The sequence below is a fragment of the Nyctibius grandis genome, chromosome 10 (assembly GCF_013368605.1).
Source record: "Nyctibius grandis isolate bNycGra1 chromosome 10, bNycGra1.pri, whole genome shotgun sequence".
NCBI classification, from domain to species: Eukaryota; Metazoa; Chordata; class Aves; order Nyctibiiformes; family Nyctibiidae; genus Nyctibius; species Nyctibius grandis.
The window spans coordinates 23,035,580-23,060,606 of NC_090667.1; the positions used below are offsets into that span (position 1 = coordinate 23,035,580).

A 25,027-nucleotide genomic window follows, 5' to 3' on the forward strand; every position below is an offset into this window, starting at 1 on the left:
AGTTGACACCACTATGTACTGACATAATGTACAAACTGGAGATGTATGTTGAATCAGCCTGCTTCTATCTTCCATTTTCTCACCATGTTTCCTGAGGCTCGCTTTCATGCTTAAATGCACAGATCTAGCAGCTTGTGAAGTTGCTGTGTGTTCAGGCTGCAGAGGGAAGGAAGGACAAGGTTGTTGTGAAGACAGTGCAGGTTTCCACACAAATGATGTGGTATCTTCTCAGCCACCTCAGATTTCTCTTTGGTCTTCAGCTCTCTAGTTGGTTTCTAGTAGTACTTCTTGGAGGGGTAGATAACTGCTGCTGAGAGCAAGTTTGGTTTTGGAAGTGGTGGGAGGAAAGTGGCAGATGCTGTCCTAATGACATCTCATGCTCGCTATCAAAACTGATGTTGCTGCATCTGTTCCTCAGATCCTCTTTAAGATTCACTGTTTTGACCTACATATTAGCCTTCCAATTAGGTACTACCTACAAAACCTGGTCTGTGAAAATTGACTATAATATCTGTGTCCCTTTGACTATCTGCGATCAGACTGTGTAGACTGTCTAAGAAGGCCTGTACTGAAAAACCACTGGAGTTTCTTTAAGCAGAAGTTTGAGATGTATGTGCAGTGCTTTTGTAAAGGCAGTATCTCAGGTCAGTCTTCACTGATGTAAGTTTCTGACTGATTTGAGTGATTTGGAGTTTAAAACATAAAGATGACCTAGCTGGCCTTGGACAAAATGAATTATTGCTTTGAGGGCAGAATCTTCTCTTGAGGGAAAAGTTGGTGGTTGGCTGGAATCCCTGCAGAGTTTTAGGGAGGAGATTTGTATCTTTTCATCTGTTTTCAAGAAGGAGAAACAAGAGTTATAAAAACCACTTAAAGGTTCAGTTAAGATTTATTCTGGCTGCATAACTGCCTCCCATAATAACTTTAATATGCATCATCCTGAAACTCCTAATTGGCCCTGGTGTTGGCAGGGCTTTCAGACCCAGCAGAATCTCCAGCGTTCAGCAGCTTTTAGGAAGGAATGTAGCCAGAGAAGCTCAAAAGATGAAATGGCTGCCTTGTAAATTCTGACTGACCTTGAGAGTCCTTCTTTTAACAAGCAGGATGCTGTTGAGAGCCATCTAGGCAAGAGCAGTGGTGGGAGTGTGTGTAGGTGTGCAATTGTTGAGACAAGAGGAGAGGATGGGGGAAGACCTCGTGGGCTTGGTGGGAGGAGGTAGTTTTGTTGTGGGCCACGTGCCTACTTATCCTGTTTCTGTTGTTGGTTGGAATCTTGTCTGTACTAATACTGATTAAAAATTCTTTTTTTTCCGATGGCTGCTTGTAGGGGTGGGCTATGGAAGATCTGTGGGTTGAGTTAATCCGTTTCGTCAGAGTTGGTATTTTTATTGAGGAAATGATCCCAGTCAGTTGCTCCTCTCTGCTTCGTGACTGACTGGTCCCTGTGTGGGTGCTCATCAGATGGATCAGAGCCTGAATGACCAGGGAGGCTGAAATTTTCTTTAGCTTCTCCTCTGCTCCCCCCCAGTGCCTGGGAGGGGGGTGGAAGCCTGCCAGGCTGTTGTGGTGTCATATCGTTTTTGTGAATGACGTAGGACTGTCATTCTTGCTCTCTTAGTCTGTCAGTTGGGCACCTTTAACAGACCCTAAATTCCCTTTAAAACAAAACATTTGGCTTAGTTTATTTAATTCCATTAAGTAATTTCACTGCTAATGCATAATTATCTACAGCAGTGACACTCGTCTATGCTTTAATTATTGCAAAGCTGCAGAATTTCCCCTCCCCCCTGCCTGGAAGTTGTCACTTGTGCAGGTTGGTTTTGCAGAGATAAGTGTGTAATACACGGCAGTGCTTTGGGTCTCGCACAATACTCAGGCAGTTGCTGATTGCTAAATGTAGGCAATAGAAGAGTCAAGGATTTTGGTCTCCACCTTCTATTAGTGGCTCTTATCCATGTGGAGTGAGAGACATTGGGAAGGAAAAAGCTTATCAAAACTTCACAATATGGGCTTGAAGATAAAGATGTGAGCAAGTGCTGATTGGAGGCATTAAGCTTACCAGGTGTTAGGAAAACTTGGAAGCACAAATATTTGTTTTTCTTCTGAAGAAATGTAAGAAATGAAGCATCTGTGATCTTGTCAGCAGCCCAGGAGTTCTGATTGTGTTTGAGAAAGACTCTTTGTATTTATCTGCCCCGCCTCCTCCCCGTTACCAACTCTTGTTTTTGGTAAACACCCTCTCCAAGTGCAGAAGATCCCAGTAAAGTCTTTGACAGCCACTCATTATGAGGAATACAACTGAGTAACAGGGTATTTACTCCTAAGATGGGAGAAGATAGATAGTGAAATACCTGCTGTTTCCTAACACCACGCTCTCTTGTTTGTTAAGGAGTGATCTTGTTAATGGAGGACAAGGTCAGTCCTATCCGAACAGAGGGCGTGTGGGCAACATGGTACCTGTGTCATTGAAAGGTAAAGGTCTGTTTGGGAATAAAACGTTCTTTAAGAGATTTCTAAAACCTTGCAAAGTCTGAATGAGGAAAAAGCTGGAGGGGGCTCATAACTGCGCTTGTCTAGTTTCACAAAGCTGAGAGAAGTGGGTTGTAGACACCTCATTTAACTTGCAACAATGCACTGAGGTTTGTGGTTGAAGAACATCTGGAGCATGTGTCAAAAATACAGCAAATCTTGAGAGGGACCTGATAGAAATGAGGACAGTATGAGGAAGCAAAGCCTGTTTATTATTTTATAATGGATGGAAATGAGGCCATTTATCGGTGTTATCTGCTGGTGGAGACGTTCTGCCAACTACCTTTGTTTGGAACTCTGACCAAGATGTGCAGTACGTAATTGTGTTCCAGCTTCCATCCCGACTTAATTCTTGGGATTGAAATTACTCTCTTTCACATACAAAAGCATTGAATTCTTTTCCTGTATTGTTATGATGCAGGCAATTTCTGGTTGCTGACTGACAGGAATGAGGAGGGGGGGACTATACAGCTTGTGTTACAACATGCATCCTCAGTCCCTGCCTATCTGCTGCACTTGGCTGGCAGCAGTGGCACCTGTTTGAGCAAGATTTCTTTGGCCTAGAAGTACGTTGTACACTTCCTTTGGCCCAAGGACATAGTCTTAAGTACGTCACTTGAGGACCTCACAGCTTGCTGAGCTCTAAATCTTTCCAACAATCTCATACTTATTTCCTATGGTATTTATCACCGTAGTGTTTTATGTACTTTCCAGGTAAGTAGACTTGCATAACATGGTGGTCAGTTTGAAGGCTTTCTTCCTCTCAGGAAAGATGTTATATTAAGAATTGTACCCCCCAGTAACTTAGTCTCAGAACTTTCTTTCTAGGAACCTAAACACCATTGACAAATTTCCATATGTCTCTTCTCTAAATACTATTGATTGAAATACCTTTCACATCTGGCAATGGATGCTCACATAGAAAGATTTTAAAGTGGCAGAACTAATACCCAGAACAATTGCTTGGGTTTTTGGTTTTGTTTAAAGTGTGCTTGAAAACCTTCCCATAAGAGCATGGAAGTAAATACTGCCTTAGGGGCTTTTTTGACTCATCTCATAAAAATCACTTGCCAGGTTTGAAGTTTCCATGAGCCTATGTTGGTTGTTTCTCTGGAGGTGTACTGTCACCTTTGTAATATACTTTCCAAGTAGGAATGGGATGACGTGTCACTCTTAAAAATATTAGTTCATGCAGAGATACAAAGGAAAACGGAGAGACAAGGAGAACTCCATAATGGAGGTGACTGAGCTCATTGCCTCAATTCTCTTGGCTGACATGAGTGAGCTATAACATGGAGAGAACATTCCTTATCCACCTGGCAAGGGAGATTGCTTGGGCATTGTGGGGGAGCTGCTGAGGGAATGGGTGGGTGCGTGATCCCAATGGGGCACTTGTGGGAGAAAAACCAATAACAAAACCCATAGCATACGCTGTGAAGCCTGGGGTTTGGGGTAAGAGGGAGAACAGCACTTTCTGGCTCTGTGTGCACATGTGAGGCTTTTGCCTCTTGTGATTTTGTTGGCAAGTGTGGAGAGAAAGGATCCCAGCCTGGCAAGTCAACTGCCACTGTGGCTGATGATTAATTGCCCTTTTTAAATTGCAATTATGTCAGTCATGGAACCTGTGAATATTAATTCCTGATTTGCTGCTTGAAAAACTGAATGATGATGAGACAGGTCCATTTCACTGATACCTCAGAAGTGGGCTAAGTGCTGCAGCCAACAGTTACTACTGAAAGGAAGGGCTGCTGTGACTCTTTGCGTTGTTTTGTGTCTGTCTTGCCGCCTCTTTTTCAGTGTTTCTGTTTCTTTCTTCAGGATCCTCTCGGAGCTTACAGCGCATTTTCCACACTGACAGTAGTAGGTGGCAGGCTGGCACCTAGAGTGAGTTAATCACTGCAAGCAATATTAGTCACCTGGATTTGGTGGATGGCTTTCCACCATTCACTGCTGCTTCCTGAGTCCCTCAGAGACTTAAGAATGAAATAGGGATTGCTTTTTTGCTGCTCCAGCTCTTTTCCTTCATCTCAAATGTATGTAACCTTTCATTCCATTATACTTAGATCTTTTGAGATAATTTTCTGATTGTGCCATCTTGGAAGGATATTAACAGGCAAGCATCAGTACACTGTGACTGTTTTCCTTTCAGTAATCTGTGCAAATACATGGATGATGAAAATCTTGGTTTCTTCTGCGGTTTGGATCCGTTATCAGTCATGATCCTGTCTAGTATTTTCTGCATGAATCAGGACAAATTGTTGCGTCTTGCTTGTCCTTTAGTTTTCTTGGAATAGTAGTTATCTCAAGAAGTGTTGTCATGATGTGTTGATGTTCACTGAGATTTTTGAAGGTGAATAGTATGGTGTGTTTTTAGAAAACAAAAATAAAACCCCTCAGAACCCTCAGGTTGTTTAGTTCTTGATGCTTTTCAGGTTCTTAAAACTTTGTGTTTCTTTTAAAGCTTTTCCAAGCTTTCAGTTATAAGCGACTTTAAGTACCTACATATTTTGTTGTTTGATTGTGGGGTTTGGTATATGCTGGGTTCTCAAACAGACTTATGATTTGTAAGGAACAGAATTAGATGGTGGAAGTTGCACAAAAATTGTCTCCCCTGTTTCTTCTTCTTTTAGTTGCGCATTTTGTGTGGCTGGTAAAAGTTGACTGTTTCCTGAAAAGTTTTCAGAATGGGGGCACTAAAGAGCTGAAAGCATTACGCATGTGAATGCGAACTAATTACTTGGGTTTTGTGGAAAAACAGACTCTATTACCTGGTGAACACTCTGAAATTGGAGTGCCTTTGTTTTAGCCTGAAGTGATACTCCTCCATTTTGACATTCTTGGTGTTTTGCATAGAAGCGAAGAGGGCCTCGCAGGAGAATTATATCCCATCCCATAAACTAATGCATTCGTATTTAGGGATACCAGTTTATTAATTTTGATCATTATGTTTAGTGCTTAACTGCATAAGCCCTTGTTGTTATCATTCTGTTTAGACATTTATCGTTATAGTTACTGTCCCGCTGAATTAAAGGCGCTATGTGATAACCCCTACGAAAGCAAGGGGTGGGACTTGAAGGTGATGGGGAGGGCACTTCTAGATCTGTGCCAGATTGCTAGGGAAAGGCCAGAAGAAAATTAGCTGCAGCAGAGAATAGGAAGAATATGTTTTCAATTTTTGCTTAGTGTTGTCCTTTCCTGGAAGAAAGGTGTGTAGCAGACAGGTTAAGTATATTTTGGTAACAAGTTTTTACTGGCCTGAAAAGGCATCAAGGGCAGCCCTAAGACTACAAGTTCAGAGCTTCGTTCTGTTTTCCCCATTTTTCAGCTTTTATAATTGAATGGTAAATTGCTCGTTTTTATCGGACCCTTTCATTTTAGAAGAGTCCAAGCAGTCTTGTATTGCTACTGTTGCCCTTTGAGGTGAAAATGAAGCATTTCATTTTATAAAACAAGGATGTTGAATAGACAGCCCTTGAACAACCAAGTTAGCTTTTTGTCACTAGTTCTTGTGGGTGTTATTTTTATCCTCCTCCTCCTTCCTATTTCCTTGGTGCACTTTGTCCTAACTCTGATGTAGGGCAGCTCTTAGTTAATAGCCTCTAAGCATGGCTGTCAGATGAGGAAGTGGTCACTTTTATTGCAGCTCTGAAGGGGTATCAGAACTGCCAGCACCCCTGGCTTCTCAAAGTGCCGTTTTATTGGTATGGAGAGTCTGCGCTTAGAAACTTGTCTGCAAAATGCAGAGTTTTCAGTAGTATCTGACTGATACAGAAGTTTCCATTGCGTGATAGGACTAGAGCGATCAAAAGCTTCAGCCTCCATTTCTGTTGGAGTAGCGTCTATTTTGCCCAAAAATGCTTTGAAAGCTTTGTTTTGTTATCAGGAATTGAGCTTCAGTTTCATATCACTTGCCCTTAGGATGATATTCCCTAGCTAAATGGGTACTCTAAACATTGATTTTAATTAAGTGAAATAGTTTTGAAATATGTATTTTTTGTACTTAAATTGTTTTAGTAGGATTTGTTTCCGTAGGACTCCTTAGCAGCACACATTACAAACTCTCCCTTCAAGATACTGCCGAGACACTCCCTGGTTTACGTGGCAGCCCAGCAGACAAGTACGTAGCCTGCTGCACGATGGTGTAAGGTGTGTACACTCATTTTGTTGACGCAAGGTGCAAATATTCACTCTTATTCAAGAAGTGCCAAGGGAAAGTCATGTTTAAAGACCATGCAGGCTCAGAGGTGATTTCCAGCTTTAACAACATGTCTGATTATCCAGCGAGGGGGAATGGTACGATACTCCAGTGATTTATTTTGAAAAGGAGTTTAAGGATATCTGGCCAGGAACTGGAGATTCACATTCGGAAACTTAAGGTGTTTTGGAACAGAATATGCTGATTGTCACCATCGTATCAGTAATTTTGATTGTTGGGGACTGAGAATGGAAACTAAAACTTGAAATGGCTCTTTGCCTTGTTGTAAGAAGTAAAGAATTGACTGTAACTTGTAATGTGACTTGAGAGAAAAAACAGTGTTGTGGAAAGCTTGGGAGGAGAAAGGAACCTGCTTTTGGGTGTTAATATGCTTTTTTTTTGTGTGTGTTTTTCCCCAACATCATGTTAATAGACCTTGTCCTTTTTACTTGGTAATTCCAGTGCTTGTGAGTTCAAGGTAAGCTCTGCTTCCTCTGGGGCTGTGGTCTGAAAAGGATCCTGCTCTTACTGCTCAAGCACTGTGACCAGCATGAAGAGGAAGGTGGGGGCAGAGGAAGATGACTTCAGCTGCTGCTTGTCTCATTTATGTCAATGTAAAGAGCTTTACAGAGACGAGTAATATTTTGCAATTGAGTTTCTCTTTTAAAGACACTCTGATGCTAATGTTGATTTAACAAGGTTCTCTCATTCTCTCTCCTTGCTTAATTTGAAACGTCTAATTTTGTGCTTCACAGTTCTGAACACAGAATTAGTGAGGGAAGAAGAGCCGGAGGCAGGGGGAGCAGAGTGCCACACCAGAAGTTGCCAGGGGAGATTGATTCAATAGAGTGAAAAGGTGCAAAAGGTTATATGACCACAGCTCAGAACAATGTGATGGTGGTACTAATGAGAAGGAAAGCTTGATCTTTTAAAATGTTTTAAGGTCTCTGTAGATGTATAGCCAACACTAAATGGAAAAGGGAGCACTGGAGTGTTGGTTTCTTTGAGTGGATTTTTCTTTTGATTTTGTGTATGTAATATATATATTATATGACAGGCAGGAAGGAGAATATTATGTGATAAATAAGCTTTTAAAGGTTTTTATTTTAAAGGTTGTTTTGATACGTGTGGCATTTATTTTCAAAAATGCTGAGAGGTTATGCGAGATTGTGAATTTGATCTTGCTAATTTATTTTGTCTGCATCTGAATGTTTTTTTCCTGCTTTAATTTTGTGCTTGTGGAAAAAGCTATTGACATTCCTGGGTGTTTATTTCCTTTATTGTGTTGGGGATAAATGTAAACTTCCCAAAACCACAGTGCCAAAAGATTATCTAAAATATTGTACAAATGATAGTAGTAACACAAGCTTTTTCCTTTACGCCCTGCTTTGTTAGTGTACCTGTCCTCTGCCTCTTAGGAAACCACTCCTATGCAACAGAGTTGAATCCTTATTTGCGTCTTGCTTGTTGGATGGCTGTTCTTCACACAACTGAGTGGACACTATAAAAGGAGTACAAGTTCTGTTCAAGTTAGTTTTATGATAAGCTGCCAACATATTTCATTGAAAACCTCATTAAATCACAATTAAATCCACAAGAAAAAAATAGTCTGTCTCAGTGAATACTTGATAGATGAGGTTTATGGTTTTCAGTGCTGGCCAGGGCCATAATCTGCTCCTTGCTGTTGGAGCTCGGTGAAAGCTGTGGTGAAGTCCCACCACAGAACCACCAGAAAACTGTCCCAAGCACTGGAAGCTGCCTATGGACGATGATCTCCACTTGTCTTCCACCCCATGGCCTTGGTCGGATAGAATTATCCCTTTCCTGCCTTAAACTCTTATAAAACACACTCAACTCCCCTTCTTCTTTCTTCTCACATTGTTTCTGGTAATAGGAGCTGAACTTCTGCCAATTGCTTCTGCTGAATTTGATAGCTAATACTGGGTTGTACGGAATTATTTCAAACATTTGATTGGGGAGTGCGCTTGACCAAGCAGGCCTGCATGAGGAATGGAGTTTTAGGGCCAGCTATTCATATAGATTCTAAAAAAACCCTGAACCTGCCTTCAAGGGTTTCTGTTTCCCTGACTTTCAGTGCCTATAGTGACTAGTCTCCAGGAATATTTATCAAATCATTTGCCTGTCTGGTTATTTCTAGTCTACTGCACTGGTCAACTTGATCAATAAATCAACCAACAGGTTCTTAAAATTACTTTCATTGACTTTGGAGGTGTAGCATACAAAAGGAGCTCACAGAAACTAAACGATTGTATGTGCATCAGCTATAATTAGAGAGCAAACAGTGTGGAGATGTGTTTGTAAATAGTATATACTACAATAAATACTGCAATCTGTCTTCAGTGTTCTGTGATACTCTGAGCTGGATTGACTCTTTCAATTTGCAAACTCATGAAGCATGAATGTTAGCTCTGTCAGGTCATCTGACTGCTATATTTAGAGCATACGCTATTTTAAAGCTAAATTTCAAGCTTCTTGCTTTTGATCAAAAGGTCGAGGAGTAAATACTTCTCTGGTTCCTTAGCGTGCGACATCATTTTTGAGCTTCAAGAGCTCCACTGAGAGCAAAATGTTGTTTTGTTTTCCTAGGGAAAATTCCTCAAACTACTTAACCCTTCCTGCTGCACCCAGTCTATACCCTCTTCTCAACAGCAGCAACACCTGGTTTGTGATCCTTGCTGAGAGACTACCAGGTACTTCTTCATAGAAAGCGAGAATGCTTTCCCCCCACCCCTGATTGTTCCAAGCCATCTGCCTTGAGCAAAAGTGCGTAGCATTGCCCAGTAAATGGGCATCGAATCAGCATTGAATTCTTGTAGTTCTTACAAATGTTAAGCACTTGCACAATGTGGAAAACCGCTGTTTGCAAATTGTCTTATCAAATGGAAATCAAAATTTTGCTGATAGTGACATAGATTTGCAAGTTGCTCTTGATACGATCATGCCCTGGAGATTGCAATGTAAAAATAAAGAATACAGTTTTACAATAGCCTGAAATCCTTGTTGTTGCTGAATCTACACTCTTCTTTTTGCAGATGATTTCGTTATGATATACTCGGACTTCATTAAAAGATGCAACCTTGCAGCATTTTTGTCTGATCACAGCCTTGCGAGGAGCCAAGAGTGTGTGTATTTGAGAACCAGTATATTGTCTTCCTAAAACACACAGTGGGTTGCAAGTGCTTTGGAAGCAAGAATCAGAGTCTCTAGTGGACATTTTGTCTATAGCTCAAAACCTCAACTTAATTGGCAGCCTTTTCATAACACTGACTGTGGCATAGGATGTAGGGAATGCTGCAGGTGAAGACTGAGGTACATTTTCAGAACTGGTTGTAGGGAAATTTAGTGCTGACTCTTTAGTGATCATAGAAATGAGGGAGATCGTGGTGAGGTTCCTCACTTCTGTGTTTTTTCTTTCCTGGGCAGTCTCTGATTAATCTTTCTACATATTTTGACTCCATTTTACTCCATAGGTAACACCTTACTACAAGCATGATTGTGTATGTGTACTAGTCCAGACCATTTACTTTGACTTGAGTCCGCTATGCTTTTTGTGGTCCTTTCCGTAAGGCCTTGGAATCCACTTGATTTTTATACTAAGTGTTGATTACTGTATGTCTTTCCCACATACATCTTGGCAAACTGGTAGGTTGGATTCTGCCCCCAGAAAGACACCGACCCTGTAATGCTGTGTAAAGCATGCTTTGTGTATGGCTGGGATGAAAGAGCAGGGAGATCAGGAAAATTTACAAGACTGTCAAAGTCAGTAAAAAGGTAAACTGTGATGTTTGAAAGTGCACCTGACTTTCTACCTGCAGAAGGATCCATAGAGACAGACAGGGGATGCATGACCATGACTGAAGGCTTTCAAGAATTTTCTTACTCAAGCATGTAATTAAGACAGTCTTTGCTTGTATTAAAAAGCAGCCCCAAACTGTATTTCTCTTAAACTGTATAGTATTAGAAATAATCTTTTTTTTTTTCAATTTAAAAAGAAATTAGATTTCTAATCTTGTGGCAGGAACTCTGTATTCACTGTACTATACTAAACCTGTATCGATTGGCTGGTGCCTATAAATATCTGTTTTGTTCAGAGGCAGGTAAAAATTGCATGTAGTGTCTGGGAGCAAATGTGGGAAGGGAATTCCTTCTGAACTCACATGGTTCATCATTTTTACTGCTTGGAGGCACAGGGGTTGATTATGCATGTCATCTTGATCTTTTGCAAAACAGTGATTGTGTTTGAAGTACTATGTTTGACTCGGAAGCTAATATATTTGGTATTTAAGAATCTGGCAAGAAAAAGCTGTGTCCCCATATGCATGCACAGAAATGAGATTGGGATGTAGGCATGCATAACTCTTATTTTCCCCCGTCTGTCCTATCCCTAGAAAGCCATATGCCACCCTTAGGCTAGCATAATGGGAGTCTGTATTAATGGTTATGAGCTAGGAATAATCCAAGAAGAGTTGAGTGGCCTTTGATTCTGGCTTTATGAGAAAATACCTCATTGACTCAGTAGGGTCTGAAATATGTTCTGGGATAGAAAGTCATAATTAATATAGAATTTCATTATACCCTCTCTTGAGATTTTTTTTTTTTTTTGGCTAAATTGGTCAGGGACTTGGAGATTCTTATGTCTGACAGGCAGAGTAGGAATTTAAGCAAGGAGGTAAAAATTTAGAGGGAGTTGTTGACTCACCTGCTATTAGAAATAAGCATCTTGAGCATACATCTCTAGAGAGCCTACGCTCTGCAAGATTTCTATTGAATGCCTTGTCTGTTGGCAGCCTATGAAATGGAAACTGTATGTATGTATGCGTGTATAGAAGTGGAGATGGGAAAAGGAGAATGTGGGAATGGGCTGAAGTATTAAAGCAAGCAATGAAAGCAGATGGTTTACTTTGGATTTTATAAAATAGGTTTCTCTTTATTTTGTTTTAAATGAAAACTATCAACTATATCAGCATTGCAAACCTATTTGCAGCAATGCCTTGAGTATTAGAAGCAGTTGTCCCTGAATCATAAATGGGCAGAGGGTTTTTCTGCTGCTTCTCATCTTCATGTTTATAGAATTGTGTATGCTCTTATGCATTAGAGTTGAGCAATTTCATCACAGCCTTTCCTCAAAATTGAGTGCTGTTCAGTGTCTCTTCCTGCTTTCTCTCCCATGTCAGTTGGTTACATTTCTGACTCTCATTACATTTAATATTGATACTGCTTCAATTTTCCACTAAACTGGAAGCATTTAAGGGTCTGGAGTGGATACTGAATGTCTAGATATATTCTTTAAATGCTTTAATTCCTGTCATCGTGGAAAAGTTTAGAGCTGGATTCTTTCCTTAAGAAGAAATGACTCTTTGCTCATTCAGTGATGAAGTCTGGTCATCAAGATGTTAGAATATGCACTGCAGAGCTCTTCAGATACTGACATGAGCACAAAAGTTGTTGCCAGCAGCTGTCTTGGGTTTTGGGCACCTGCTGCCTCTCATTTCTCGCGCCTCCCACTCTATCTTCTACTCCCAAAGTTGACAGTGCCACTAAAAATACTCTATATTGAGTTCTTAAGTAGGAGATCTCTACCAAACTGGTAGTCTGCATCCCAAGTTGTTGGTCACACTGTAGTGAAATTAGTTATATGACAGAGTTATTGACTACGGCAAGGTAATGGACATCTAGGGTGAAGCTGGCTCCAGTCAGGTTACAAAGGCATTGCCCTTCCTAAGGCTGCTGTTTTATCATGCTGATCCCTTCCTCCCTTACCGCCAGTTGCAGAACTACGTTTTGATTGCTCACTGCCATTTTTACGTTTGCCCAGACTGTAACAGACACGAGTGATTTGCCCTCTACGGCAGTCATGTATGGGTGATGTGGTGTATGGGTTTGGGAACAGATGCTGGAAATGGTCTGTATGTGTGAAATACTAATTTGGCACCGTATTCATGATTTCATTGGAAGTTGGACTGTTGATACATATATGGGAAAGCATCCCCTGCCTGAAGAATCAGTGCCCAAATGTGAGGTTCTCGGAAGCACAGATGCATTATTTATGTAATTCCTATATCTAGCCAGAGTCTTCTCCAAGTGGACTGGGTCTTTTTCCCCATATAAATACCTAGGACAGGGGTTGCCGGTTTGGCCTGAGATCCTGTTTCAATAACCTTTTGCCTCGGGTACAGTCAAGAAGGAATGTGTTGGTTTGGTTTTGATCCCAGATAATTAAGTCCACTATTTATTCAGCTTACTGTGATTGCTATCCGGTGGGCTACCTGGAAGAGAAATGAAGCCATGTTTTAGCAGGAAGATTACGGCAGTATTGACCAAGGGTGCTAAAAGATGGTGTGTCCCAGGGCAAGGATTATAAAGATTGCAAGCCCCCAGCTGGGAGGTGGAAGCGAAACTCACTCACTGAGGAAGCAAGGAGCCCAGATGTTGCTTATTTCTTAAACAGTTTACTTAAACTTTGAAAATATTAGTGGACATGCTGTGTCTTTCATTATCAGTCAGTGTTGGTAAATGCAGCTCTACTAAGAGATCTTAGCACAGGCTTATGAGGTAACAAGACTTAAACCAGTAGCCGTCTTCAGTTTTCATTTTTGTATTATTTTATTATTATATTTTATTTAGTCTGTCCTTCACTCCAAATGTAGTTATTTTTTCCCTGTGCAGAAATATGTCCTGCTGCATCTACATCTGTTTTAATTTTTTCTGTTTCCATTCAGTGGAGTGTATCTGTCTATTCTTGGAGTAATAGTTTTCCCCCCTCCTGAAAGGTGACAAAGCCTTTAGCAGTACCTGCAGAAGAGATGCCCTGTGGTTAGTAACAGTGTTATCTTTCTTAAAACTGTAATTCTGCTGTTGTGCTTATATCTTTTAGGGTATAAGAGGGACCACCTCTTGTTGATAGGGCTGGTTCCTCCTCCTTCCTCTCTTCTCAGCAACTGTCCAGTGCCACTGATTTAGTACCTTGTGTTCATTTTGTCATGCAAGCATTTGTCCACAAGGAATGTCACAGTTAATGGCTTAGGCACCCCAGGGATGACAGATGTACAGCCAGTAAAGAGCTACCGGTGTGCATGACCTACCTGCTGAAATAATAACATGCACCATAAAGAGCCCTGTGTTCCTCCTGTCCATCTGCTCAGGATGGACAGCCGTGCCATTGCTGAAATATAAAAACAAAAGTAAGCACATCTGTCCTGATTGTAAAAAATCAACAGGAAGAAAAATGTTATTCAAATCAGGCTTTTGTCAAGATCAGTCAGTGACTACTGGTGAACACGTGTTGTGTCTTGGTTTGTTTGGCCAAGGACTCGATGCTGCTGTGTCAAACCTGTCTGCAGAAAGCGGGGAACTGGCTTCCCCCAGCTGAACTGTAGATGTTCAATTCCAGCCCTCTCAGCTGTTGTGAAGGATGAGGATGGACGACACACATAGCTGATGACACATCATCCCTCAGTTACCTGAAGTAGTCGCTCTGTGCCATTAAAATGATGGCAGATCCCATAAACATATGGCACTCCACTGTCTGCTCCCTCTGGCACTGAACTATGACCAAGAGGAGAGTTCCTCCTGCCCTGTTAACTCCCTTCAAATAAATAATCATAATAAAAAAGGCCAGCCTTTCCGAAGTTCCTGCTTAGTGAACGTGCTGCTGATTGAATGTAGCCCTGAGAGACAGGAAAGGCTTGCAGCCCTTGACAACAAATGAGGGCTGTGGCTGCCTCATAAATACCTTGACTTCAGAAGGAGGTGGTTATTGGCATGAAATGTTTATAATCTTGTACTTGCTTTGCTGCTGCTGGGTTACTGTGTAAGTAAAAAGTAGCATTAGGTAAATAAGAGGTGATACGGCAGCCTGCCTGATCTGCTTGTCTTCATATTTAAATAAGCTTGCTGACATAAGGAGCAGGTGAATGCAGCTTGGATTTGGCAGAGGTTTGAACTGTGCACTAAAGATGTGTGTTCAGTTGCCTATGAAGGAGGATCTGGTCAGAAATCTGATCAGTCAACTGGCTTTCTGTTAGAAAGCACTCTTTGAAATTGTCCAGTAAAGAAGATGACTTGCTATGTAGGTTAACTTGTGCATTCAAAAATGCCCTTGCAAAAGGGTGCTTGTTCTTTGCAGGTAATTTGGAAACAGTGCGGTTGTTGTCCACCTCCCTTTTGAGTGTGCCCGGCATTGCTGCGTTCATTGGTGCATGGTTCGGATATCAGCATCTCTAACATTGTGCAGCGCCTTGCATGACTCCCTGAAACCGGCTGCTTTGCAGCGGTCTTCCCTTAGCTTCCAACTTACGGGGGATCCTGCAGCCGTCTTTGGGGGCTTTGCTTTGTTTTTATTTTTGGGCGTGCATGTCCTTTTGTTTTGCTTTAATAGCACAGTTCCCAATAGGGGACAGCACTGCACTATTTAAGATGCTTGTAATTTTTAAGGAACTTTTCTAAACTTCTCTTCCTAAAAGCTATGTTGTGCAGCAGCAGGCGGCCTCCATAAATCACTGATTTCTCTTTTTCTTCTCTTTCCTTTCCTTTCTCTCTTGCACTCTCTTTATTCCAAGCCTGCGGATTTGGACGCCTGGGTAAGCTCTCTTTTTTTGTCTGGATCTTGCTTATTCCAAGTGTCATGTTGTTACTGCACGCGTACAGATTGTTATTGCTGAGCACAGATGCAGGATTTTATTTTCTGTCATTACATTTTAAAAGGTGTTCAGCTAGAAAATTGCATATTATTTCCTCCATAAAGATTTTCACTGATTCCTTTTGTGTAGCTTACAGCTGCTGAAACCAAACTTGATCTGGTGACGTGTGTTGTTGGCATGAGAGAGCAGCAGAAACAGGAGGAAATGAAGGTTACACCAGTACTGCTTTTTAAGACCATGAGTCTGCATCTGGGTTCTAAACCAAAATAAAACCTAGTCACCTGCCTTCAACAGAATGAGAGAAGGGACAAAAAGCAAGGGATTTCGTAGACCTCGCGCATCTGGAGTAGCGACTGCAGGCGGCTCCACAGTAATGGTGGTATTTCTACTAATGCAAATGGAGGTTGAGTCAAGGCTCCCCCCATAGTTACTTGTCCGGTACAAGCCTTCCTGTAAAGTTCTACTGTTCAGTCTCAGGCGCGATGTGCGTAAGCTGCCTCTTGCTGTTTCAGTGTTGCCCTTTCATCTCTGCCATTCCCTTTAGGCTTGGTCAGGAACGTGCCAGCTAGCTAATTTTGGAGCTAGTTCTGTTCTTCAGTGCATGGCTGTCAATTCCTTCTTCTAGTCTTGGAACCTTTAATAGAATTTTTCTCCTCTGCCACCTGGACTGCTACCAGGTCTGGAAGAGACATGGAAAGCATGAGGTACAAGAATTTGCAGTTGTGAAGTGTGGCAAGCTGAGGTGTCCAGCCAAAACATCTCTGCTGTGCTGCTGCAGAGATGTTACTGGATAGCTTTTGGGAAAGCTGATAACTCCTCTCAGCAAAGACAGGATGATGTAGAAACAAGGCATTTGATAGAGACGTAAGGACCTTTCCTTTATCCTTGTAGCTTCTTTCCCTGGATTGCCTCCGACTGATTCTCTAGGCATCATCTCGCTAGTTCATCTGTGACTGGTGAATGTGTTTTGCCAAGAAGATAAATATTTTTGCAGTAATCTTGCCAAGTGCTGTGACTTGCCTTTGAGGAAGTTCTTTATAGATTGAGGTATGGACCTTTCTGGCTCGACTTGCCCTTTGTAGAGAGAGGGGTGGGGGTTTTTTTCCCTGTAGTGTCTTCTCTGTGCCCTCTCTCCAATATCCCAGAATCCCAACAGTATTGCAGAGAGAGACAGCCTGATGGTAGCCGTCAGCTGTGGGCTGTGCTATTGCTGCACTTTATTCCTGGGTGCCACATTCCCTACTGTAATCTGAGCCTGCCAAGAAGCCCTTTTTTTCAAGCAGATTTCCTTCCTAGTTTTCATGTTTAACAAGGTGATGAGAAGGGACTGTGATTAAAAATAATAAAAATCTGGTGATATTTCGTGGGGGGCAAAGCCAAAGCTAATCTGTGAATGGATGTAGCTAGAGTGAAGACCAGCTCGAGAAGATCAGTTGCACAGTCTGATGTGTTGTATGTTGGTGTCAGTTCAGGACGAGGCTAAGAGTGTCTGGCTTTGTTCATAGAGAATCACGCAATAATATTTCATTACCTCAGTTAAGAGGCTTGTAAACTATTTCTTTTGGCCTGCCTGTCAGCTAGCAGGCCAGTGCTTGAATTCTTTAGTTGAGCCAGTATGTAATGCATAGCTTTAGAAACGTACTTTCACAGTTTGTTTCTAAATGGGTTACTTGATAAAGGGAGAGGAGGAGGCAAGGAATCGCACATGACTCTGCCCTAGCTCTTTGTCACTGTTCAAGGCAGCACTGAGATAACCTGAAAAACTTTGAGCTGTGGAAAAAGTGTAAAGATAAAATGTAGGAAGAATTTGAAAGAGCTCCCAACCAGTCCATGGATCCATGCCCATGGAGGCTGTAGTAGCTTGCTAGTAATATACTTTCACTGTCCTTTTGTAAGAATGCAATGCTTGTAACTTCTGACGCATCACAGGGAATTCTTGAGCATTTCCTGAGTATATCTTATACCTGGTTTTTGTACAGAGGGCAGTTGCCTATTGCACACATTCTCTTTTGCAAATACATGCTGTCCCATGCTACTTTTCTAAGTTTTGTGTGCATTCATGTGTTCTACAACTAACTACTTTCTTCCTCCCCTCCCTTTTGTTTCTGTCTTCATATTTCTTGGGCATTACACTCTCTGCTGTGTTCTACACTACAGTTTCTTACATGTCATCTCTGGGCTTGGGTCATGTCTTGCATGATATGTTCAAGCTCAGATGTAGCTTCTGCAGTGTGGATGTGAAATGCAACTTTCTAATATATGATTTTCAAACCACTGTGTTATCATGCATGTCTTCCCTTCTCCTTCCTTCTTTAATTCTAAAGGCCTTTATGTGAAAAGTGTATCTGATGCTTTGTTTGGCACCTGCAACCTCAGTCCCTTGTGAAATTGTAATCATCTCCATAGCAGCCAGTTCTGTCTGGGACATCACAGGCTTCTGACTTCAGGTAGGGAATAAGCAGCAGGACTAGAGAAACTCTTAATAAATATCCTGTATTCATACAAAATGTCCCTTGTTGCCTAACCCAGTTTGGAACAGTGAATATTTCAAATGACACATTCTCTGACTGTACCATTCATACTTCAAACATCATCATAAAGTGTACTAAAGTTTCTAGTAATAGCAGCTGGGGATAGAGGGAAACAGCAACTTTCAAGAAGATCTGTCACAAATAGAATGTTTCTCACTACACTTCAATGCACTGAAACATCAGCAGCTCTTGAAAACAAGCAAAGCATTGAAAATATGTTTGAATTGTGAGTAAAAGTTTTCTGTGCAGCCTCTGGTTCGTCATACAACTTATGGGCAGTAAGTGGGAGATAATGGGAGATAGTATGGGAGAAACTACTGAGGGGGAAGAATGGTGTGTGTACTGAGGTTGTAGTGTGCAGTTGGGAGATCCGGTTTTGATTCTTTGACATCAATTTTGCAAGACCCTAGGGAAGTCACCAACAGAATGTCTGTCTGCTGCAGGGTGCGTTGGTATGGAGGCGTTATTCACTGTGGCACCCCAGCGCCAGTCAGGTCTGCTTGGGAGTCCATGAGTTGCCATCATGCAGATCAGCACACCTCTAATGTCTCTGCATCTCAGCACCCCACTTGAGAGATTAGGTATTTGGTTTGTGTTCCCTTCCAGAGGTGTCATATCCATGTCTTGCCAGAAACAGAATAAAGCCTCTTGCCCACCAACATTGTTACATGTATTGGTTTTGTGCTCCCAGAGTAGTCTGCTACCCCAGGAGAGTATCACTGCCACATAATTAATTTATTTAGATTAAGCAGAAACTTGCTTGCATTTTTTTTTCCTTGAAATACACTTCACACAAAAAGCACCTTCCATCTGAATTGTGCAGAGGGGTCAGTACTGTGTTACTCTTCTTTCTTTTCCTTGTTTATTTTCTCCTTAAGGAAATGCAAATTGCTGGTTTAGTAATCTGATTTTGTGGGTGTTATGCAGAAAATCAGCAAGAGAATCAGAGTCCTTTGGTCATCCACCAGACCACCCCGTCTTCTTACATCTGTTTAATTTCAGTTGAAATTGCTTATTCCTTTTCTGTATAGAAGATGGATATTGGTTCAGAAGGATAGCGTTGGTTCTCTTATCACAGAAATGGTAATAATTTTGGTACTTACAAAGTGCTCATCAGTGCCCCTGTTGTTGCTGTGATATCTCTTTGGTCAGGCTACATGTATGCAGCAGCTCATTCTCATCCCTCTCCCCATCCTGTTTCAGCTGGTTTGCAGGCTGGAAGATACATAGCAGCTCTGGTTAAACCAAAGCCAGAGATTTTGCCTTTAATCAAGTGTCCTTGAGAGCAAGGGGATTTAGATATGAATGTATAGTGCTTGTGCCTTACCCTGGCGCTGTTGGTTGGGATGACAAATGTGGTAACAAAAATATTTCTTTTTCCTTTAAAAACAAACAGACACCACTACCACACCTCTGCAAACCCCCTATTTCATGTACTCCCTACTTCTTTTCTTGCTTTACTTACCCACTGTCCCTCACCACCTGGCTTAAAATCTCTTCTAAGCCCTATTATACCACTGTATTTCCATCAGCAGGGGAGTAGAAACAAGGAAATGCCCAGCAACTGGCTTTCAGATGTAATTTTTCTCATTAACAATGATTGTTGGCCATAAAACGATGGACCTGAGCCCATGAGGATGTTTCTGTCCTAGCTGCTTAATCATATTGGACCAGCATTTTCTGTGAGTGTACCATCATCATTAAAAGTTAAGAGCAATGCTGCTGGGATGCTATAGATCAGCAGGGTTTGTGTTCGCATTAAAGGGACTAATAATTCTAGTTTTGAAAGGTCTTCTTGCCTGGTGATAACTTATGTGGGCCCAGCGCGGTGGGATGGGGGAAGAAAAACAAGTGCCATTCCTCTTAATATTGTTGCTTGTTATTTTTAAGCTTTAAAAGTTTGGTTCGGGTCCGTCGATGCCATGTTTTCTTAATGCTAGTTCAGTTTAGGGGTGGGAATGCAGTGAAGTGCTGTTGGTTGTAAAGAGCTAAAAGGCAAAAGCTGTTGCTGTAACAACACAATTGATCATCATTTAGTTGATGACCAGGTTATGCTTAAGCACGTGCTTGTATACCAGGTTTGCTGTTTTGGAAGTGTCACACTTATACTTTGGAAGACGGAAGAGAAATTCTCTGACACCCATCTCCCCTCCAAATCTGCAGCACCCGGCCAGAGAACTCTGAGCATGCTGGTGCGGTGCGTACTTAATTATCAGGGCAGTCCTGTGTATGTCTGTAAAAGCTAATGTATGGTCAATGAGAATGTCTGTTGTTGTAAAAACATTACAACGTAGGCTTGTATTTTGGATCTTCCTCGTGATTGTAGGGATCTGTTAAAACTACAGAAGTTTTCTGACACTCCAAGGGGCAAGTGTTTATGAAGTGGAGGATTTGAGATTTATTTTTAAGGTAAGGTGAAGAACATTGAAGTGGAGTAATAAACATCGTGATTTGTGAAAAACAAAGACTTGGATAAGGTGGAGTTCTGAAAAAGGTAATAGGAAGGCGTCACCTTTCTATGATTATATGTTTTCATTTAATAAGGAGAAATAAAATCAAGGTTATGAGTTTGAGTATGATACTAATAAGAGCGTTTCAGATTCGTGGGGATAATCCAAAATGAACAGGAATACTGAAGGTTTGTAGTTCCACCAGGAGGAATCCCATACCAGTCCTGAGCAATGATTTTTTTTAATTCCTTCCAGTGTGCGTCTCATGTGCTTTCCTTGGACTCACACTTTCTATTTTTAATTTCGTCTTCTACTGATGCTCTTTTGTTCTTCCCAGGCCGTGGAGCTGCAAGGGAGGGAGGCAGAGTTGAAGCGGCAAGAGGCCTTCTATAAGGAGCAGTTGGCCCGCATTGAGAGGAAGGTAAGGCTAAGTTGTCTTTTATTTGTGGCCCCTGCATACTAATAGGATTGGATGCAGATCTGCGTGGATCCAAAGAGCAGAGAAACAAGAAGTATTGTGCTGAAACATGGAACTGTCAGTTCCCAGTATCTATCTGCCCCCTACCCCTTACATAGTTAAGTGATGGAAAAGCTCTACAAAACAAATCTTTTGAGCAACTTGCATTTGAAAGATAAGGGGGTTTTAACTGGATGATTTTTAAAAAAAGATTTCTAGTAGTTCAAACATTATTTTCTTTTTCACCATGGGGTTTAGGTGAAAGCTAAATTGAAAAAAAACAAGTGCCCTGTTTTTTTAATTCCTTTTGTTAAAAATCCTTTCCTAAATTAAAAACAAAAACAAAAAAACCCACCAGAAATCTTGCTATAAATATGAATTTAAGTTTTATTATTAATTTTTCTCTGGGGAACCCAACAGTTCAAAGAGTGCTGCTGCAGTGCACTGCCTGCTTCTTGCTGGATAAGCCTTTGAAATGAACATGATTTAAAGAGACACTGTCAAGCATCTTTTAAGCCTGAAATGACCTTTGAAAATCCATTTAGGGATTTGAATCTCTCCCCTAAACGTGGGATTTGCTTCTCTGTTTAATTGTTTACCATGATGAGTTTTTAAAAATTGATGCCATAAAAATAGGAGCAGCCATGCTGTTCCTTATGAACTAATGCATTTTTCACTTCCTGGCAAAATGAAATAATGTTATAAGTAGTCTTTTTTTTTTTTTTTTTTTTTTTAATAAATGTGGAGAATAATCTTCTCCAATTTGAAGCAATTAGACCTCCTGACAGGGAGTTGCATATATCCAACTTGTAGTTGTGTTATGTGACTAAAAAGAAATGCAAACAATGAAAAAGGTGGGCTGTAAAGAGACAGAGAAATCAATCTGCTTTACTACCAACATGTAGAATGATGGTGAATATGGAAATGGGAAAATTGCAGATTATAGAAATGGTAGGAAACTATCGGCACATCTATTCCCTCTCTCATTCCCTGCTACTGCATGATTGTCCATGCAGCATTTTTTTTTTTAAGCCATTGATGGTAAAACATGCCCATGAGCAATTTCACATGATACAATTTTGCAACACTTTAATCCATACAGTTCATTAAAAAATAAACTATTAAAACTACCACTCAGTGTTGCATTCAGATTTTAAAATTCTATTTCTAGATAATGGGGATTGTTCAGTGAAATTGCAAACAATCTAGCAGCTATCGTTCTAATTATCACAGTTGTCCATATGTTCATACGCAAAGGGAATTTTTGCAATTTCTTTGTCTCATGCTGTGTGCTTCTATTATATTGTCTCCTGATCTGGTCTCATGAAGCAGAAACTGCAGGGAAAATTTGTATGTGCGTCTGTCCTTTATGGACAGTGAGTGGGGAGAAGTTTGTGTCCAGGCTGCATTGTCCTCTTTTTGAAGTCTTTTGTTGTATTTTGTGTTTCCCTTTTCAAGTCCATGTCCCTTGCTGCATGGTAACTTTTTAAACAAGGTGATGGATATTTTAGTGCAGGATCTTCTCAGGGGAGTAAGGTGGCTTGTCTGTAGTCCAGTTGAAACTGCAGAGCTGTGTAGAAACTATCTTCTAGTTCTTACGTGTACAAAAGCAAGTAGATAAAAAGGACAGGTTTTCTTTCCTCTCTTGAAACACTAAATAGTTTCTGACCCTTAAACACTAGAATTTTGCTGGTAATAAAATAGAAGGATGCCTCCAACCGTTAGTCAAGATTGGAGTGCAAGGTGGTGGGGGCTAGAAGGGAGAGGAGAGAAATGTACTTGAAACAGTGTAATAAAGCTTAATTGTATTAGTTTTGAAAAAGGTTTTCGATCTTCTCTGTGGATAATTTTATTCCTATAATGGTTGGAAAGATGGAAAACACAGCACAGAACAATCTTTTTTATTAGCTGTTGCTTTTATATAATTCTGCTTTTATTTGTTGAAAACACGCAGACCTTGACATTTATTTATTTATTTTTCCTTCCACTGTGCTAAAACCTTCCAACTCAGGCTTAGATATATTTTTATGTATCTATGTATGTATGTGTCTATATTAGAAAAAAGCTATCGGTAAGGGGATGAGGTGGGGAGGAGCTCTGAAACAGAAGTTTGCTTTCTCCACTGTTTTCAGAGGGGATGGTCACTTGCAGTGTGGTCACTGGTAGTTCGGAGGTGTTGGGCTGGGAGTGAATGGATGTGATGGCTCAGTGTGGAGTCAGAAAGCTGAAATCTCTCCTTCTTAAGGGTCAGGCTGTCAGGAATTCTCCCCTCTCCTCTCCTGCTGTGCCTGTCTATAACCTAAGGTTGGCTTTGTCCCAGCAGTAGGAGACTGAGAGATTTGTTTTTGAAGGATGTTTTGAACTGTTGATGTTGAGAACTACCTACCTTCCTAGTAGGGTGCTAAGAATAATTGTGTTACATACTCCTTACAGCGTAGTAACTGCCGCATTGAATCAAACATGAAGACTGTCCTGACAGTGGTCAGTTTTCAAAATCTTTGAAGGAAGATGCATAAAAACCTCACCAAAACAAAACAACAAAAAAACTTTTGGAGCACAACTTTGAAAAGAGTATTGCTAAGTGTTGTCAGTCAGAGGCTGACACATGCCCTGCTACAGAAGAGTTTATTTTCATTCAGTGTTTTTATTCACTATAATGGAACTTGGATGACTGCCATCGTTCTTCTACATGTCTCAGGTATTTTTCCTGAAGCCTCGTTTAGCTCTTTGCCTCCAATATCATGTGGCAGTGTGTGCCACAGGTTAACTTATGTACTGTATAAATTCTCTATTACCAATTTCAAATACTTTTTTTCATTTAATATTCTTTATGTGAAAGAGAGAAAAGGAATTCTCTTCGTTATTCGTTATCTGTAGACTTCTGTTCCCTCTTTTACCTTCCCATTAAGCTGAGCAGTCCTCACCTTTTCAGCCTCTGCTTGTGTGAATGATTTTTTCCAGGTTTCTCATTCTACTTGTTTGTCTTTGGGCCCTTTCCCCCTTGCGGCTCTGTCTTTGAGATGTATTGACCAGAATTGAACTCAGTAGTTCCCTTGAATGCAGCAGATTGTGTGAATACATTATCCTTTTATTTTGTAATCTCTGAAAGAATACTGTAATCTACTGGACAGAGCACAGAATTGAAAGCAAAAAACTGCTCGTTTTCTAATAGCTGTTTCTCTTTTGGGAGTTTGAAACAATTACTTAGTCCATCTATCTCAGTTATTCCATCTATATGATGGAATAGCTTATAATGGGAGGGCAAAGTGTTGTGAAACAGTAAAGCTATAGAAATGCTAAAAAGGCTTTGCCTTTAGTTTTGCATGAGATGAACTATGAGTGTACCTTATTTCAAATAGATCTTGAGAAAACTCAGTTTCTCTAGACAGTCTTATTAAAATTTTCACAGGAAAGGGCATGTATGAGAAAATAATTTCAATGTTTCAGCTTTTGAGGTTTTCCCTACCCCTTCTACTAAAGCACTGGAAGAAGTAAGACAGAGAGTGCAGCAGTGCTGTCACACTAAAGATCCATCTAGTTCAATATGCTGGTTCTAACTGTGACTGAAAGAGGATGTCCGGGGATGAGTGTAAGATCAGGGCAAGTATATGGGATACTTGCCCCAAATACTTTGATCATCCTGGCTGGTTGTCTTTGAAACTTTTCCACATCTATTTAATCCTCTGAGAGGTGTGAACCAGAACTGTGCACACAGTGCTCAAGATGTGGCTGGACCATGAAGATATGTGGTAGCTGTATCAGAATCACTGTTTGGTTCTCTGTTTCTTTGTAGTGCCTAATGCTTGATTTGCACTTCTGACTTGTGTTGAGCAAATGCCACGCATTACTGCTACTAGCAGCATTCAGCTCTTGAGTGCAGATTTGAATGCATGAAGTGGCTGTACTGGGATTAAACCAATGCCGTGATTTGTTGTTGGGAGGTATTCTTCCCACTGTGCCCTTCATTATCACTTTATCAGGGGTTGTGTGTGTGTGAAGGGGTGGTGGGTTTTGTTCTGCCTGCAGTACAGTGCATGTTATTTAGATTTTTTTTTTTTTTTTAATTCAAATTTTATTGAACAAATTCTTTGGAGAGGATCAGGACACTGGTGATGCCCTTGATCTTCCTCACTTGAACTCTGGTAGTTTGTTGTAGTTGTGTGTTTCAGTCTCTTGGATTGCTTGTATGTTTTTGTTTTGGAGTG

The 25,027-nt window shown here is 40.9% G+C and overlaps 1 protein-coding gene across 2 annotated transcripts in view; it reads left to right on the plus strand.

The window, feature by feature from the left end:
- The window catches only part of CHCHD6 (coiled-coil-helix-coiled-coil-helix domain containing 6), a 112,988-nt gene that overhangs the window by 19,299 nt on the left and 68,662 nt on the right, over positions 1 to 25,027 (plus strand). The window contains exons 5-6 of one of the 2 annotated variants that reach the window (XM_068409289.1): positions 15,304 to 15,324; positions 20,703 to 20,786. In XM_068409289.1, coding sequence (XP_068265390.1) covers positions 15,304 to 15,324; positions 20,703 to 20,786 — 105 coding nt within the window. The remainder of the gene's footprint in view (positions 1 to 15,303; positions 15,325 to 20,702; positions 20,787 to 25,027) is intronic. The other variant, XM_068409290.1, reaches the window with a different exon arrangement.